Source organism: Lissotriton helveticus, chromosome 6, assembly GCF_964261635.1.
Source record: "Lissotriton helveticus chromosome 6, aLisHel1.1, whole genome shotgun sequence".
Taxonomy (NCBI): Eukaryota; Metazoa; Chordata; class Amphibia; order Caudata; family Salamandridae; genus Lissotriton; species Lissotriton helveticus.
In genome coordinates, this window is record NC_136067.1 from 1,598,405,151 (window position 1) to 1,598,418,131 (window position 12,981).

The 12,981-nt window shown below is 44.8% G+C and overlaps 1 protein-coding gene across 4 annotated transcripts in view; it reads right to left on the reverse strand.

The window, feature by feature from the left end:
- Positions 1-12,981, reverse strand: part of LOC144761836 (uncharacterized) — a 538,733-nt gene that overhangs the window by 253,828 nt on the left and 271,924 nt on the right. For 3 of the 4 annotated variants that reach the window (XM_078647060.1, XM_078647063.1, XM_078647064.1), the window contains 2 exons: positions 7,966-8,051; positions 7,541-7,621 (listed from right to left, as the gene is read on the reverse strand). In XM_078647060.1, coding sequence (XP_078503186.1) covers positions 7,541-7,621; positions 7,966-8,051 — 167 coding nt within the window. The remainder of the gene's footprint in view (positions 1-7,540; positions 7,622-7,965; positions 8,052-12,981) is intronic. The other variant, XM_078647062.1, reaches the window with a different exon arrangement.

Below are 12,981 nucleotides of genomic sequence, written 5' to 3' on the forward strand. Positions count from 1 at the left end.
AAAGGAAGTGGCAGGAGAGGTTCGAGAAATACGCTGCAACGTGGATGAGTTGGGAGAACTCGTGGCAGCCATGGAGAATGGCGAACTCTCTAAATCCGAAGAAATAAAACAACTACAACAAGAAGTCCTCCGTCTTAAGGATCGGCAGGTTGATCTACAAGCTCATGCAGAAGACCTCGAAAACAGATCCCGATGGAACAACATCCGCGTGAGAGGAGTCCCATTACAAGCAGAAGGAACCAACATGATCGGATACCTCCAGGGCCTCTTTAGGGACATTCTGGGTGTCGGCCAAGACTTTGAGGTCCACATCGACCGCGCCCATAGGGTAGGCCTGGGGAGGAAGGCACTAGCTCCCCCGCCAGACATCTTGGCCTTCTTGCCAAACTTTCCCCTAAAGGAGCGCATACTGAGGGAAGCTCGACTGAAACAACCAATCACGTACAAGGGGCATGCTATAGCTCTTTATCAAGACTTGGCCTCCATTACTCTCCAGAAACGTAAGACTTTCAAAGAAGTGACAACTTTCCTGAAAACCAACGGCCTGCCTTACTCCTGGGGCCATCCCTTTCGTTAATCTTTAAGTGGAATGTGAGACTACACCAACGACGTTCCCTCCAAGAGACATGCAAATTACTAGGCCTTACATAGCGCAGTCCAGACTCTTCTCCGAAACCTTCGCAACGCTCAACAGGGGATGAAGGGCAAAGAGCGGGAAGACGACGTTTACCTAAGACAAGCGCGAAACCGGATTGAGCCATGATGACCAACGAAAGCCTCGGCCCTTGCAGCAGTAACGAGAGACACTTCTATACCAGAATCTCTTTAATCTTAACATGGGGACTAAAACACGCAATACACATTAGCTAACTGTGGGGGGGGGGGCGGGCGGGTAGCCCAGGTGTCCCGGGCAACATAACCACCCTGTTATTTTCTTGCCATATGTCCACAGCCTGGGCTGAGGATATTGGACAATGTTGGGTAAATGGGAATGTTTTGTTGGGGTTAGGGCGGAGGGAAGGAAGGGAGAGGGGAGGGAAGGAAGGGAGAGGGGAGGGAGGGGGGTTGAGTGAATGAGGGGGAAATCGGTGTGCAGCCACGGGGAGAATACGGACACAGGTTACATCCATGACAGGGAGCTAATACAGCGGGGAGTTTTAAGTCAGCTTCTTCTAATCACAAACCCTTGTCGCTCAGCTGACACACACTCAGTGACATACCATGTTAACCCATACAACCCAAGTTCTAACTCTTAATGTGAAGGGGTTGAATAATCCCATCAAGTGACGTGCGATTCTGAGCTACATGGAGAACTCCGGGGCCTCAATATGCCTGTTGCAAGAAACGCATCTGTTATCCAAAGATTGGCACAGAATGAGATCCTGAGCATTTCCTCACCAATTCTATTCATCTACGTCAGATAAGAAAGGGGGGGGTGACTATACTTCCCGCACCACACTTCCATGGCAAAATTGGAGACAAAATAGCAGAGATAAAGGGGCGGCTGCTGGCCTACAGGTTATGAGTGGGAGATACCCCCATAGTCATAGGATCCCTCTACGCTCCCAACGCTGGACAAGAGCCCTTTCTTAGAGACTACCAGCCGGAAGTACTTCGCTATCATGACAGACAGATTTTAATAGGCGGAGACCTTAACCTAGTCATTGATTCAGGAAAAGATAGGTCAGGTCACTGCCACGGTTTTACAGGGGCGATATCGAGTACAGGGAGGGACTGGCTCCAACACAGAGGGCTGATAGATCTCTGGCAAGCAGCTCAACCTCACAGCACACAATACTCATTCTATTCCCATGTGCACCAAACGTATGCTTGACTAGACCACTTTATAGGGTCGCCCGAACTCAACGCCCTGGTCCAAACCATCGATATTATCCCAGCAGCTTTGTCTAATGATGCAGTGACAGTGACGCTTGACATACGCCCCCTGCACAGACCAAAGGGGAGGTGGCGTCTCTGGGAATACCTGCTACAACAGCCAGACATCTCAAAACAGGTGCATAAATGCATCACTAACTATTTGATGACTAATAATTCTACTGACTCACCCTTGACTGCACTGTTGGGAGCCCTTAAAGCAGTGGTGAGAGGGGAATTAATTGGTATCTCCGCAGCTGACAATAGGATCCGCAAAGAGAAGAGAGAGGAGTTAGCGGCTAAAGTGGCAGAGCTAGAGAGAGTACACAGTCAGATGTGGCGACAGCTGAAAGCGGCCAGGGCGCAACTGGCCAGCCTTGACCTTGATAAAGCGGAGCACGCCGCCTTACAGCTTAAGCACTCATACTATATTGGGGGAGATAAAACGGGGAAGCTCCTTGCGAGCAAACTCCGAGCCCGGACTCAACGCTCAAAAATTGCGGCCCTTCACACCTCAACCGGTGAAAGGGTCGAAAGCGATAAGCAGATCGCAGAAGCCCTCCGCGACTTCTACGCAACTCTTTATAGTATGGACCCAACAATTGACAACGCGGGTGAGGCTTATCTTAGCCAAGCAGCGACAACAGCTATCAATGCGTCCGGTGCTACAGCGTAAGATGCGCCTATTAGAGTGGCGGAAGTAATCAGTGCGATCTCCCGCCTCAAACCTCTGAAATCACCGCGGCCGGACGGCTTCTCAGCCGGTTTTTATAAAACCTTTTGTCAGCTCCTAGCCCTGATTTTAACTTGCCTGTTCAACTCCTTTCAGGGACCGGGTTCATCCCGGCGGATATGCTAGAAGCTGACATAGTCGTCATTCCCAAGCCCGGGAAAGATCCCACTCAGTGCGCAGCATACCGTCCAATCTCCCTACTCAATCTCGACCTGAAGCTATTTACGGGTGTCTTAGCCGCCAGACTGGGCCCCGTCTGCCTGGCATTATTGAACCTGACCAATCGGGTTTCATATCCAACAGGCAAAGTAGTGACAACACCAAACGGCTAATGCATTTAATAGACAAAGCCCATACTATGGGATTGGACGCCCTATTACTTTCAGTTGACGCTGAGAAAGCTTTCGACAGAGTGGATTGAGGCTTTCTGGACAAAACACTAGCACACTTTGGCATAGGGAACCGTTTTCGGGCCTGGGTTGCGAGCTGCTATGACCAACCCAGAGCGACAATACGCATCAATGGGATCAGTTCACAGCCGTTTGACATCCGTCGAGGCACAAGACAGGGGTTTCCTCTTTCACCCCTGCTATTTGCGCTTTACATCGAGCCCCTAGCGCAAAAGATTAGGGACAACCCCAACATCTCTGGTATCCCTTTTTGGGGGGGAACAGCACACCATTAGCTTACATGCAGATGACATCTTAGCGACTCTTTACACGCCCATACGTTCTGTCCCAGCTTTCTTACCGGAACTGACTGACTTTGGCAAAGTCTCAGGTTTTAAAGTCAACGTAGGGAAATCAATGCGGGTATGGTTATGGAACAGATTTACGCACTGCCTATCGAAGAAAGCTATACACTCATGGTCCAATGTTGGACACTTTTTTCACATGGACTTTAGTAATTAGCTTCAGCTATGCAAAATTGTGATTTGCAGCTTAGGACAAGAGATGGGGTCTGTTGGGATGCAAATGGGCAATTCTGGATCTTCTTAAATATAGGTTTCCCTGCTTGAAAACCAATAAAATAAAGTTATTAAAAAAAAGGGAGCACTTCTAGAGAGGTTGAGGCTCACTTGGCTGCTTGCTTGGTGCCATCAGATCTAGGGTTCCAAGAGGGGGCATTTGAAATATTTGCCTACTTCCTTGCTCGCTACAGACAGTGTGCAGAACTGTCCTAATTAGAATGGCTATGCCAAAATTCCTATACTTATTTAGAAGTATACTGATTATTCTTCTGCGCACCATCTTTGATCATTTTTCACTCAATTTAGTCTAGGTTGATATGGGGTGGAAAGCAAGTGAGACTGAAATGGCACCTTATGACACTGCCGTTTGATAAGGAGGGGTGTATATTACCAGACTTAGAACACTATGATCTTAACGCGCAGGCTCACTTCGAAATATACAGGTGTTACCCGACCCCTATTCCCCACACAATGGGAGAGATTACGCTAGTGGATAAGAGGACAACAATCTGCATTCACTTCCTTTGTTTCAGCAGTGATTTGAACCCGGTTCCATCCACTAATAGAGCTTTCCGTACTCTGAGTAAGTAGTCTGGAAACTCTCATCTGTACTCACCTGAGATTCCACAACTGGAAAACCCAGAGTTCCAGTTCACTACTAAATTAGAAGCAAAAGAGATACTGAAGTGAGTGGGCTGATGCATGTGTATCACTTGTACCAAGATAAGGTCTTTATATCTGTACAGCAATTTAGAGCAAGGTTATTTTTTCCATGCTTAAGACTCTGGCATACCATGACCCTTCTGGACAATCTCGCCAATCTCGGACTCAAACAACTTGTTAACACCCCCACACACTATGCAGGACACACACTCGACCCTCTCTTCACTTCCAGCAAGCATATCTCCTTCACTCACACCACACCCCTCCACTGGACGGACCACAGTTGCATCCACTTCATTTACAATAAGACCTCGATCCACAACCACCCTCAACCAACTCTGCGAAGAAATTGGAACAAAATCACCATCGACCAGATCTCAACATCGCTTCTTCAAAAACCCCCTGCCTATTCAACGAACCCTAACCAAGCCGCCATCAACCTCACACAATGGTTAACCCAAACCGCCGACAAACTAGCACCCTTGAAAAAACATCAAATAAAGCAAGGAAGCAAGAACGCCCCCTGGTTCAACGATGACCTTAAGAAATCCAAGAAGCTCTGTCGTTCCCTTGAGAAAACTTGGAAAACAGACCCAAACACTATCACCCAAGCCGCCTTCAAAAACGCCACCCGCAAACACCACCAACTAATCCGGACAGCCAAGAAATCAGCACTCAAAGACCGACTAGACAACAACGCCCACAACAGCAAGGAACTTTTCAACATCATCAAAGAATTCACCAACCCCACCGCCAGCTCTAACGACATCACCCCCTCTCAAGTCCTCTGCGACTCCCTCGCCTCATTCTTCCATGACAAAATCGCCGACATTCATAACAGCTTTGACAACCAACCCGTAAACCAGTCCACCCCACTCTCCTCCGAACCTGTACCTCCTCCGAATAACCTTTTCGACTGGAACCCAATCACCACAGAAGACACCATTCGCCTGATGAACTCCATCCACTCAGGGTCCCCTACAGACCCATGCCCCCATCACATCTTCAACAAAGCAGACTCCATTATCGCACCCCATCTCCGAGATGTCATCAACTGCTCCCTTAACTCCGCCACATTCCCAGAAAGCTGGAAACACGCCGAACTCAGCGCCCTTCTGAAGAAACCCACAGCTGACCCCACCGAACTCAAAAACTACCGCCCCATCTCGCTCCTCCCATTCCCTGCCAAAGTCATTGAGAAAGCCATCGACAATCAGCTCGCCGCCTTCCTCGAAACCAACAAATCACTCGACTCCTCACAGTCTGGCTTCCGAGCCAAACACAGCACCGAGACCGCCCTCATCGCAGCAACAGACGACATTCGAACACTACTGGACAACGGAGACACAAGTCGCCCTCATCCTCCTTGACCTCTCCGCAGGCTTCGACACAGTCTGCCATAGCACCCTGATACAACGCCTCAGAAACATCGGAATCCAAGGAAAAGCATTGGACTGGAATATTTCTTTCCTCGCTGGAAGAACCCAGAGGGTCCGCCTCCCCCCCTTTTAAGTCAGAGGCCACCGAAGTCATCTGCGGCGTCCCGCAAGGATCATCACTCAGCCCCACCCTCTTCAACGTCTACATGAGCCCCCTTGCAACCATCGCACGTCAACACAACCTCAACATCATCTCCTACGCTGATGACACTCAGCTGATCCTCTCACTCACCAAAGACCCAACCACCGCCAAAACCAACCTACATGAAGGGATGAAAGAAGTAGCCGAGTGGATGAAGTACAGCCGTCTGAAACTGAACACGGACAAAACGGAAGTCCTCATCTTAGGTTCATCCCCTTCCGCCTGGGACGACTCTTGGTGGCCAACGGCCCTAGGAAAAGCCCCCATACAGACGGACCACGCACGGAACCTGGGCATCATCCTGGACTCCTCACTCTCGATGACCAGACAAGTCAACGCCGTTTCATCTTCCTGCTTCAACATTCTTCGCATGCTCAAAAAAACATTTCGCTGGATCCCCACCGAAACAAGAAAAACGGTCACCCACGCACTGGTTACAAGCCGTCTGGACTACGGAAACACCCTTTACGCCGGTTCCACCGCAAAACTGCAGAAAAAACTCCAACGCATCCAAAATGCTTCAGCCAGACTCATACTAGACATCCCCCGCACAGACCACATTTCCGTTCACCTGAAAGACCTTCACTGGCTCCCCGTCAACAAGAGAATAACGTTCCGTCTCCTCACCCACGCACACAAAGCCCTATACGAACTTGGACCTGATTGTCTCAACTCGCGCCTTTCCTTTTACACCCCCACCCGCCAGCTGCGTTCGTCCAACCAAGCCCTCGCCGCTGTTCCGCGCATCCACAAAGCCACCATGGGGGGAAGATCCTTCTCCTACTTAGCGGCCAAAACCTGGAATTCCCTTCCCATCCACCTCCGCCTTACTCAAAACCACCTAGCCTTCAGAAAACAACTTAAAACCTGGATATTTGATAAGTAAACCTCCCTCCCCCTTCCTCAAGCGCCTTGAGACCCTCTGGGTATGTAGTGCGCTATATAAATTCTGACTTGACTTGACTTGACCCTCTGAACTCGTTCTATTAACATAGGCTGATTTATACACTTGTCGTTGCTCAGTGCAAGTATTAATCATTTCTGTATCAAAACTATCTGGTCAATAGCTCTGATTACAGAATGTAATGTTCCAGAACCTTCAATCAATGGTGCACTGTATTGGTATGTAGTGGATACTCCCAAGCCAGTGCAAAGGATGACTACAACACTGACAGCGCTAGCTAAGTGTCAGGTAGGTGGATGAAAGACCCAGTCCCGCTTGTTGGGGTGGCTATGTGCTGTGTCATGGTGCATCTTGAATGCAGAGTTATACCGCCTTACAACCGCAGATGACCAGACCATAGGATATTCGGGATCTAGCCCAAGCAAGCCTACGTAGTTAGGAAGACATGATATCATGTTGATGGATTACAGAAAGTGAGGGGCTGTTTACATGGGGGAGGTGATCGGCTGGAAAGAATGCGAGGCTGCTCGGATAACACTTGTGGGGTGCGGGGGATTTGCACTTTACTAGTCTCTATACCACGCTGTTGGCCACGGAGTTTCCATCCTTCAGATGTTCATCAAGTGAGTACTACTGACTAAAATAAAGGTCCATTATTTGGTGGCCTGGATACCAATCCGTTTTGGCGTGTGCTGCATAGTTTTAGGCTATGACAAACGTCTGATAATCAGACAACTTTGTCTGGCATCGGAAAGCCCTTTTACTAAGCCGCATTAGGTAATTCAATTGACTTCCGTTTTTTCAAATGTATTACCTGAATCTTATGTGCCACTTGAGAATTATTCATGTTTGCTCCTGAAGTTGTTGCTTTATACCATTCGGTCTCAGTTACAACCTACAAAATCAGTTTAGCAGAGATTAATTTTCTTTTGTTTTTAAAAAAAAAAGGCATTTTAAAGTTGTGTTACACAGAATCCTACGATATAAACATTGGGAATTAGTATTTACAATAATGTATGTATACTTGTTTTGTAAAATGCAAGTTTGTGACATAAGCCATTTCATAATGCATGAGGTAATAGTTCTAAGACTAAAAAAAAATACCACACATAAATATCGAATATGGCCGTCGTGTGTAGAAGTATTTAAAATCATTAGGGATTTCTAAGAGATATTGCAAAGCAATACACAAAAATAGTATAGTTCAAAGAGTTTGGGAAAATGTATTGTTATATGAACCTTAGCATCCAGTTCAGTCGGAGGTTTAAAGGTGCAATCCTTAGCATGAAGTCCAAGATCAGATAGCTTGAGAATACTTGTGCAACCTGCATAGTATAAAATATAATAAAATATAAAAAACGAATATACATCCGATTAATGCTGGAAAGAACAATAAAAAGGATCAACAATAAAGTATTCAATATAATACTATTTTGTTTTCATATTGTCACAGCCATTCTACAGACGCAGTAAAACTGGGGTCTCTGTTACACAGTGAAGAACCTCAAGCAGTGAAAAACCTGATGTTGTTAAATCCATGTACCCACTCAGAGAACAATTAAATACAATGTGCTGACTACCCACAGAAGCTAGCAACACATTATATCAACTGTCACATCAAGAAATGCAAAACTAACCCCCAAAGTCAACTTCAACCGAAACAAGCATGGATGTAGAATCATCAAAGTAAAGGGGCCAGAAGTCTGGAATGCATTGGATCTACTCATCTGGAACTGTGGAGGAAAAACTCACAATTACAAGCCATTAGCTGAGCAAAAGTTCAAAGAGCAAAGTAACGTGCAAAAAGGGACAGGATGTGGTTGGAAGGGACAGTAAAAACATGTAGCTTTGCTCGTGTGTGAAGTGCCATTTTGCAAGGATGGAGTATAGAGAAAGAATATTGGTCCTGTGAGAACTGGAGAAGCAGGTGGGTTGCGGTTTATTAGCACAGTAATTTTCAACAAGAAGGACCATGACCTAGAACAAGGGGTTAGATCAATTTTAGTGGAACATGCCAGTTGGAACAAACGCCCACAACATGCATTTTGACTGACCACTATATATGGAAAAATATGCTGTTGCCATGCTGCTGCTGATATTCGGTACTAAATGAATTTTGCTGTTCATGATCAGTATATAATCAGCACCTGTTGCATTAATATCTTTTCCTTATTTTGCTGTGGTATGCCACCTATTGGCAGTGTTAAATCACGTGGGTCCATTAGAACATTATAATAATGTAATCATTTATGCAATTGGGGAGCTTGTGGGACATGCTAATCGCCTAGGGCTCCCAATGATCATTGTGGCTTTTATTAAACAATTCATTTGAATATACGAAAGTCTCCTGAAATGTACTAAGTGGCTGTTGATTTACTTTTCTTCGACAGTTTTACAGGCAGGGCTGAGATAGGCCTGGATGAACTGAAGGTCGGAGGAGAAACCCCACTGAGACTGATGAGCAACTTGATAAGTTACAAACTTTTAAGGACTTTTACACAACTATCTCAGTAGGGAAGAAACTTCAATAGGAAGATAATCACCCTGTAGGTAAGACTTTAATAAAAAAAAAAAGCAGCAGTAAAAGTACTATGCTGCAGAAGTGTGAAAAGAAGTATTTCACACATAGATGAACCAGGCAAGGCATGCAATACAGTGAACGCTGTGGATGCACCAAGGAAATGGCACATAGTAGGACAAAGGAAAGCGGTAAGTCTTGCAAGCATTTGGCGAGATATCATTCCAGCTCTGACTGAAGAAAGATGATCTACCTCTGAATGGGGAGCGAAGAAAACAGATTTTTAGGAATGCCACTATACGACATTTTTTTTCGATGACTAGTGTTGCTGAAATCCAGCATGACATGACACAATTTCCTGGTTTCTTTCATGGTGAGATTCTAGCTGACAGTATTTGAAAACGTAATATGCTCTTTCATTATTAGCCTCACAAGGGTCTCTAAGATTGAAGATTCTGGGGCATTCATCTTATTGTGTCTGTCAGCTGTCTACCGCGTGGATTAAAAGCAAATGTTAGAATTTTTTAATTCTCACATTGCGTCTAAAATGTAGTGTAGGTTAGTGCGTAATCTGACGATGTCTTAGTGGCTTCGGAAGAGGCCATCCATGCTCTTATGTCCTCAATTGAAAAATGTTCCAGTGTGTCAGGGTACAAACTAAACAAAGATAAAACTGAAGTAAAATTGCTTAATAACCAAGGTAACAAAGAGATCATGGGAGACTCTGATCTGACATGGCAACCAAAATGTTTTAAGTACCTGGGACTCGATTTTGACAGGGATTTGATCTCCACCCTTAACACTAACGAAAATCTAGTCTTCAAAAAAATATCAAACCTGTTGGAAGGGTGGTCACCAAAATACCTTTCATGGTGGGGTAGGGCTGAGACGCTGAAAATGATGGTAACTCCACTAGTGAATTATCTTGCAAGCATGCTACCGATGACTTTCTCCTCTGATTTTTTAAACAAGAACGACAAACTCTTTAATACCTTCCTCCTCTGGCAAGGGAAGAAACCCAGAATATCTCTGACTACGCTACAGCTATCTAAAGAAAAAGGCGGTCTGGGTCTTCCTAACTTCAGGAATTATCAAGCAGCATTTTTATGCAAGCAGGGTGCCAACTGGCTGACTGTAACTCAGGACTACAAGCCAATCTGGCTAGATGTGGAGAAGTCACTCATCGACAATATGCCCTTAGCTGCCATCCTAACCATGGACCTCTCCCACTTGCCCCATTCTAGGTATGTTCTCCTCAATACTAGGCGAGCACTCCTGAGATTAGACCAATTAGACAAGTCAAAATTAAGACTAAACAAATCTAATCTAGTTTCTCTATGGCGGAATCCCTCGCTAAAGATAGAGGGTAACATGCTCTACTGGAAACGCTGGTCACAAAAAGGGATAAACTTAGTTAAGGATATTTATGCAGGCACTAACCCATTACCTTTCTCAGCGCTTCAAATCCAACATAATCTGACCCCCATGGATTTTTACGATTTTTTTTAAATTAAAAGCCCTACTTTCAGCACGCCCCATTAAACCTCTGGATCCATGGCTCACCTCTCGACTCTCACAAATCTTGAAGGCAGGCCATATTGTATCTAAGATATATAAACTACTTTTACCCAATGCAAGAAAGTCACACAGACGTAACGAGACCCACTGGGAATCAGAACCCAACTTAGCCATCGCAAATAAAATATCTCCTATCCTGTCCAAAACCAAGTTCATGATTCTTAATAGGTCATATTGGACTCCTGAAAAACTCTTCAAACTACGTTTAAGAGACAATCCGACATGCTGGAACTGTAACGCTGCTGTCGGTGACCTCTCCCACATGCTCTTCACCTGCCCCTCCTTACAGGTGTTCTGGGATAAAATGTATAGTTGCATAAAACACATATTCAACATCAATCCCCCAAGAGAATTTTCATACATTGTACTGGGCGCCCTGGACACAACACTAGTCAACGATAATGACCGGCAGCTGCTGGATCTCATGCTCACCTTAGCTTGCAAAGTCATATTATGCAAATGGTAGAATTCTAAAGATGTGTCCTTTAGAATTTGGCAAGAATGGCTGTCCTTCCTAAGAGGGGCAGATAACCCTGTCCTCCACAACTCCCCTTGGCGTAGACCCCACAAGAAACTCTGGATGTCCCTAGACACTTCTTCATTCTAATTTGACCCTCCGTGAGTCCTTTTCTATCACAATAGCATATGTATCCTTATTGCAACTTCAATGTATTGAGTGTATCCACGCTATTTGACTGCTTAATTAATTGCTTGGCCACTAGTAACAACTATTCCTGTATCAAATGTAAACACAATGCTTGATCACTTGATCAGTTGTCATAGCTGCTCTCGTCCACTGATATGCTCACTGTATATGATCATTATGTGAATATTGGGTGTAGTCATTAAGTGTTTGAGTGCTCCTTCATGTACGCAACAACAATTTATTTGTATGTACTATTTAGGTCGGATCCATTTTTATTGTTTCTATTGTTTTCATTCTCTCCTTTTATTTTACTAATTTTCACTCATCTACCTGTGTCCATACATATTTGTTTTTCTTTTACCTGTATTTTCTCTTAATAAAAATGACTTGAATAAAAAATAAAAAAATGAAGTGAGGATTACTTTCAGTAAGGAACTCCCAAACCAAAAGGCCAAAATCCTGTTTTGGAAATCAAAATTAAAACCTGCCAACCCTAAGCATGAATGTATTCTCAGTGATATACCTAGATCTATGTTTCGCGACCTAGCCTAAACTAGTCAAATAAACTCCTCAGCAGATATCTGCATGCCTCCCCTCCTGTCCGACCTTCAGCAGTTCTTCCCTTTCTTCATAGCACCATGTCAGCAACTAATGTAATTGTCCATCATCACTCACACATTCACAATGTTGGCTGTTAAGAATGTCTGCTGAGTAAGTTCTGTGCCTGTGAATTATAAAATGTAACTATTTAGCAAAAGAGGCAATTGAGGTAGATGTCATGACCCTCAACTACCTCCTCCGGCATTGAAAATTAAGGGTCTGCTGAAATGGTATTTTCTCAAATCTTCATATGCTCCAGAACACACGTATGCATCGGCAAGCAATCTTGCCTAGTGCATGCATTTAGGAGAGGCTGACAGTCAGTATTTATTGACAAGATTTAAATAATATTTCACTCTTTGAACACTTGTCATCCTCATGAGCAGCTGGTAAACTATGATATTGTGTAGTAGGGAGATAATGTAATGTCTTCATTGATTGCACAGTCATAAGACCCCGCTCACTTTCAAATGACTTCCAATAGCCAGATCAAAACGATGCCAATTGTTTGCTTACATCCTGAGAAAAGTGAAAAGCCTTGTCCACTCTATGACCCAATGTAAGAGAGGGCAAAGAGACAGAAATGGTGTGACTGCGCCTCAGTCTGGAACACATCCAAGACCTGCCTAGGCTGCAACATAGAGTAAGGAGCAAAGGCCTCTAGAAGCGCTGGACTTGTGTAAAGTGAGGGGCAGGTCAGCTTGAAAGGTGATAGGCCTGCTAACCAGACCAGTTTGACAGCTCTATAAAGAATGTAAGTGAAATGCACCCAAACGTTTCGGTGCAATTTATGAAACTATCATAATCTTTTGTTAGGTCTGGCTACAACATAACCATTTATTAGATATAGCTGCAGAAAGTTTTAACAGGTGGCAAGATATCATGTAATCAATTAAAAACATTACAATAATTA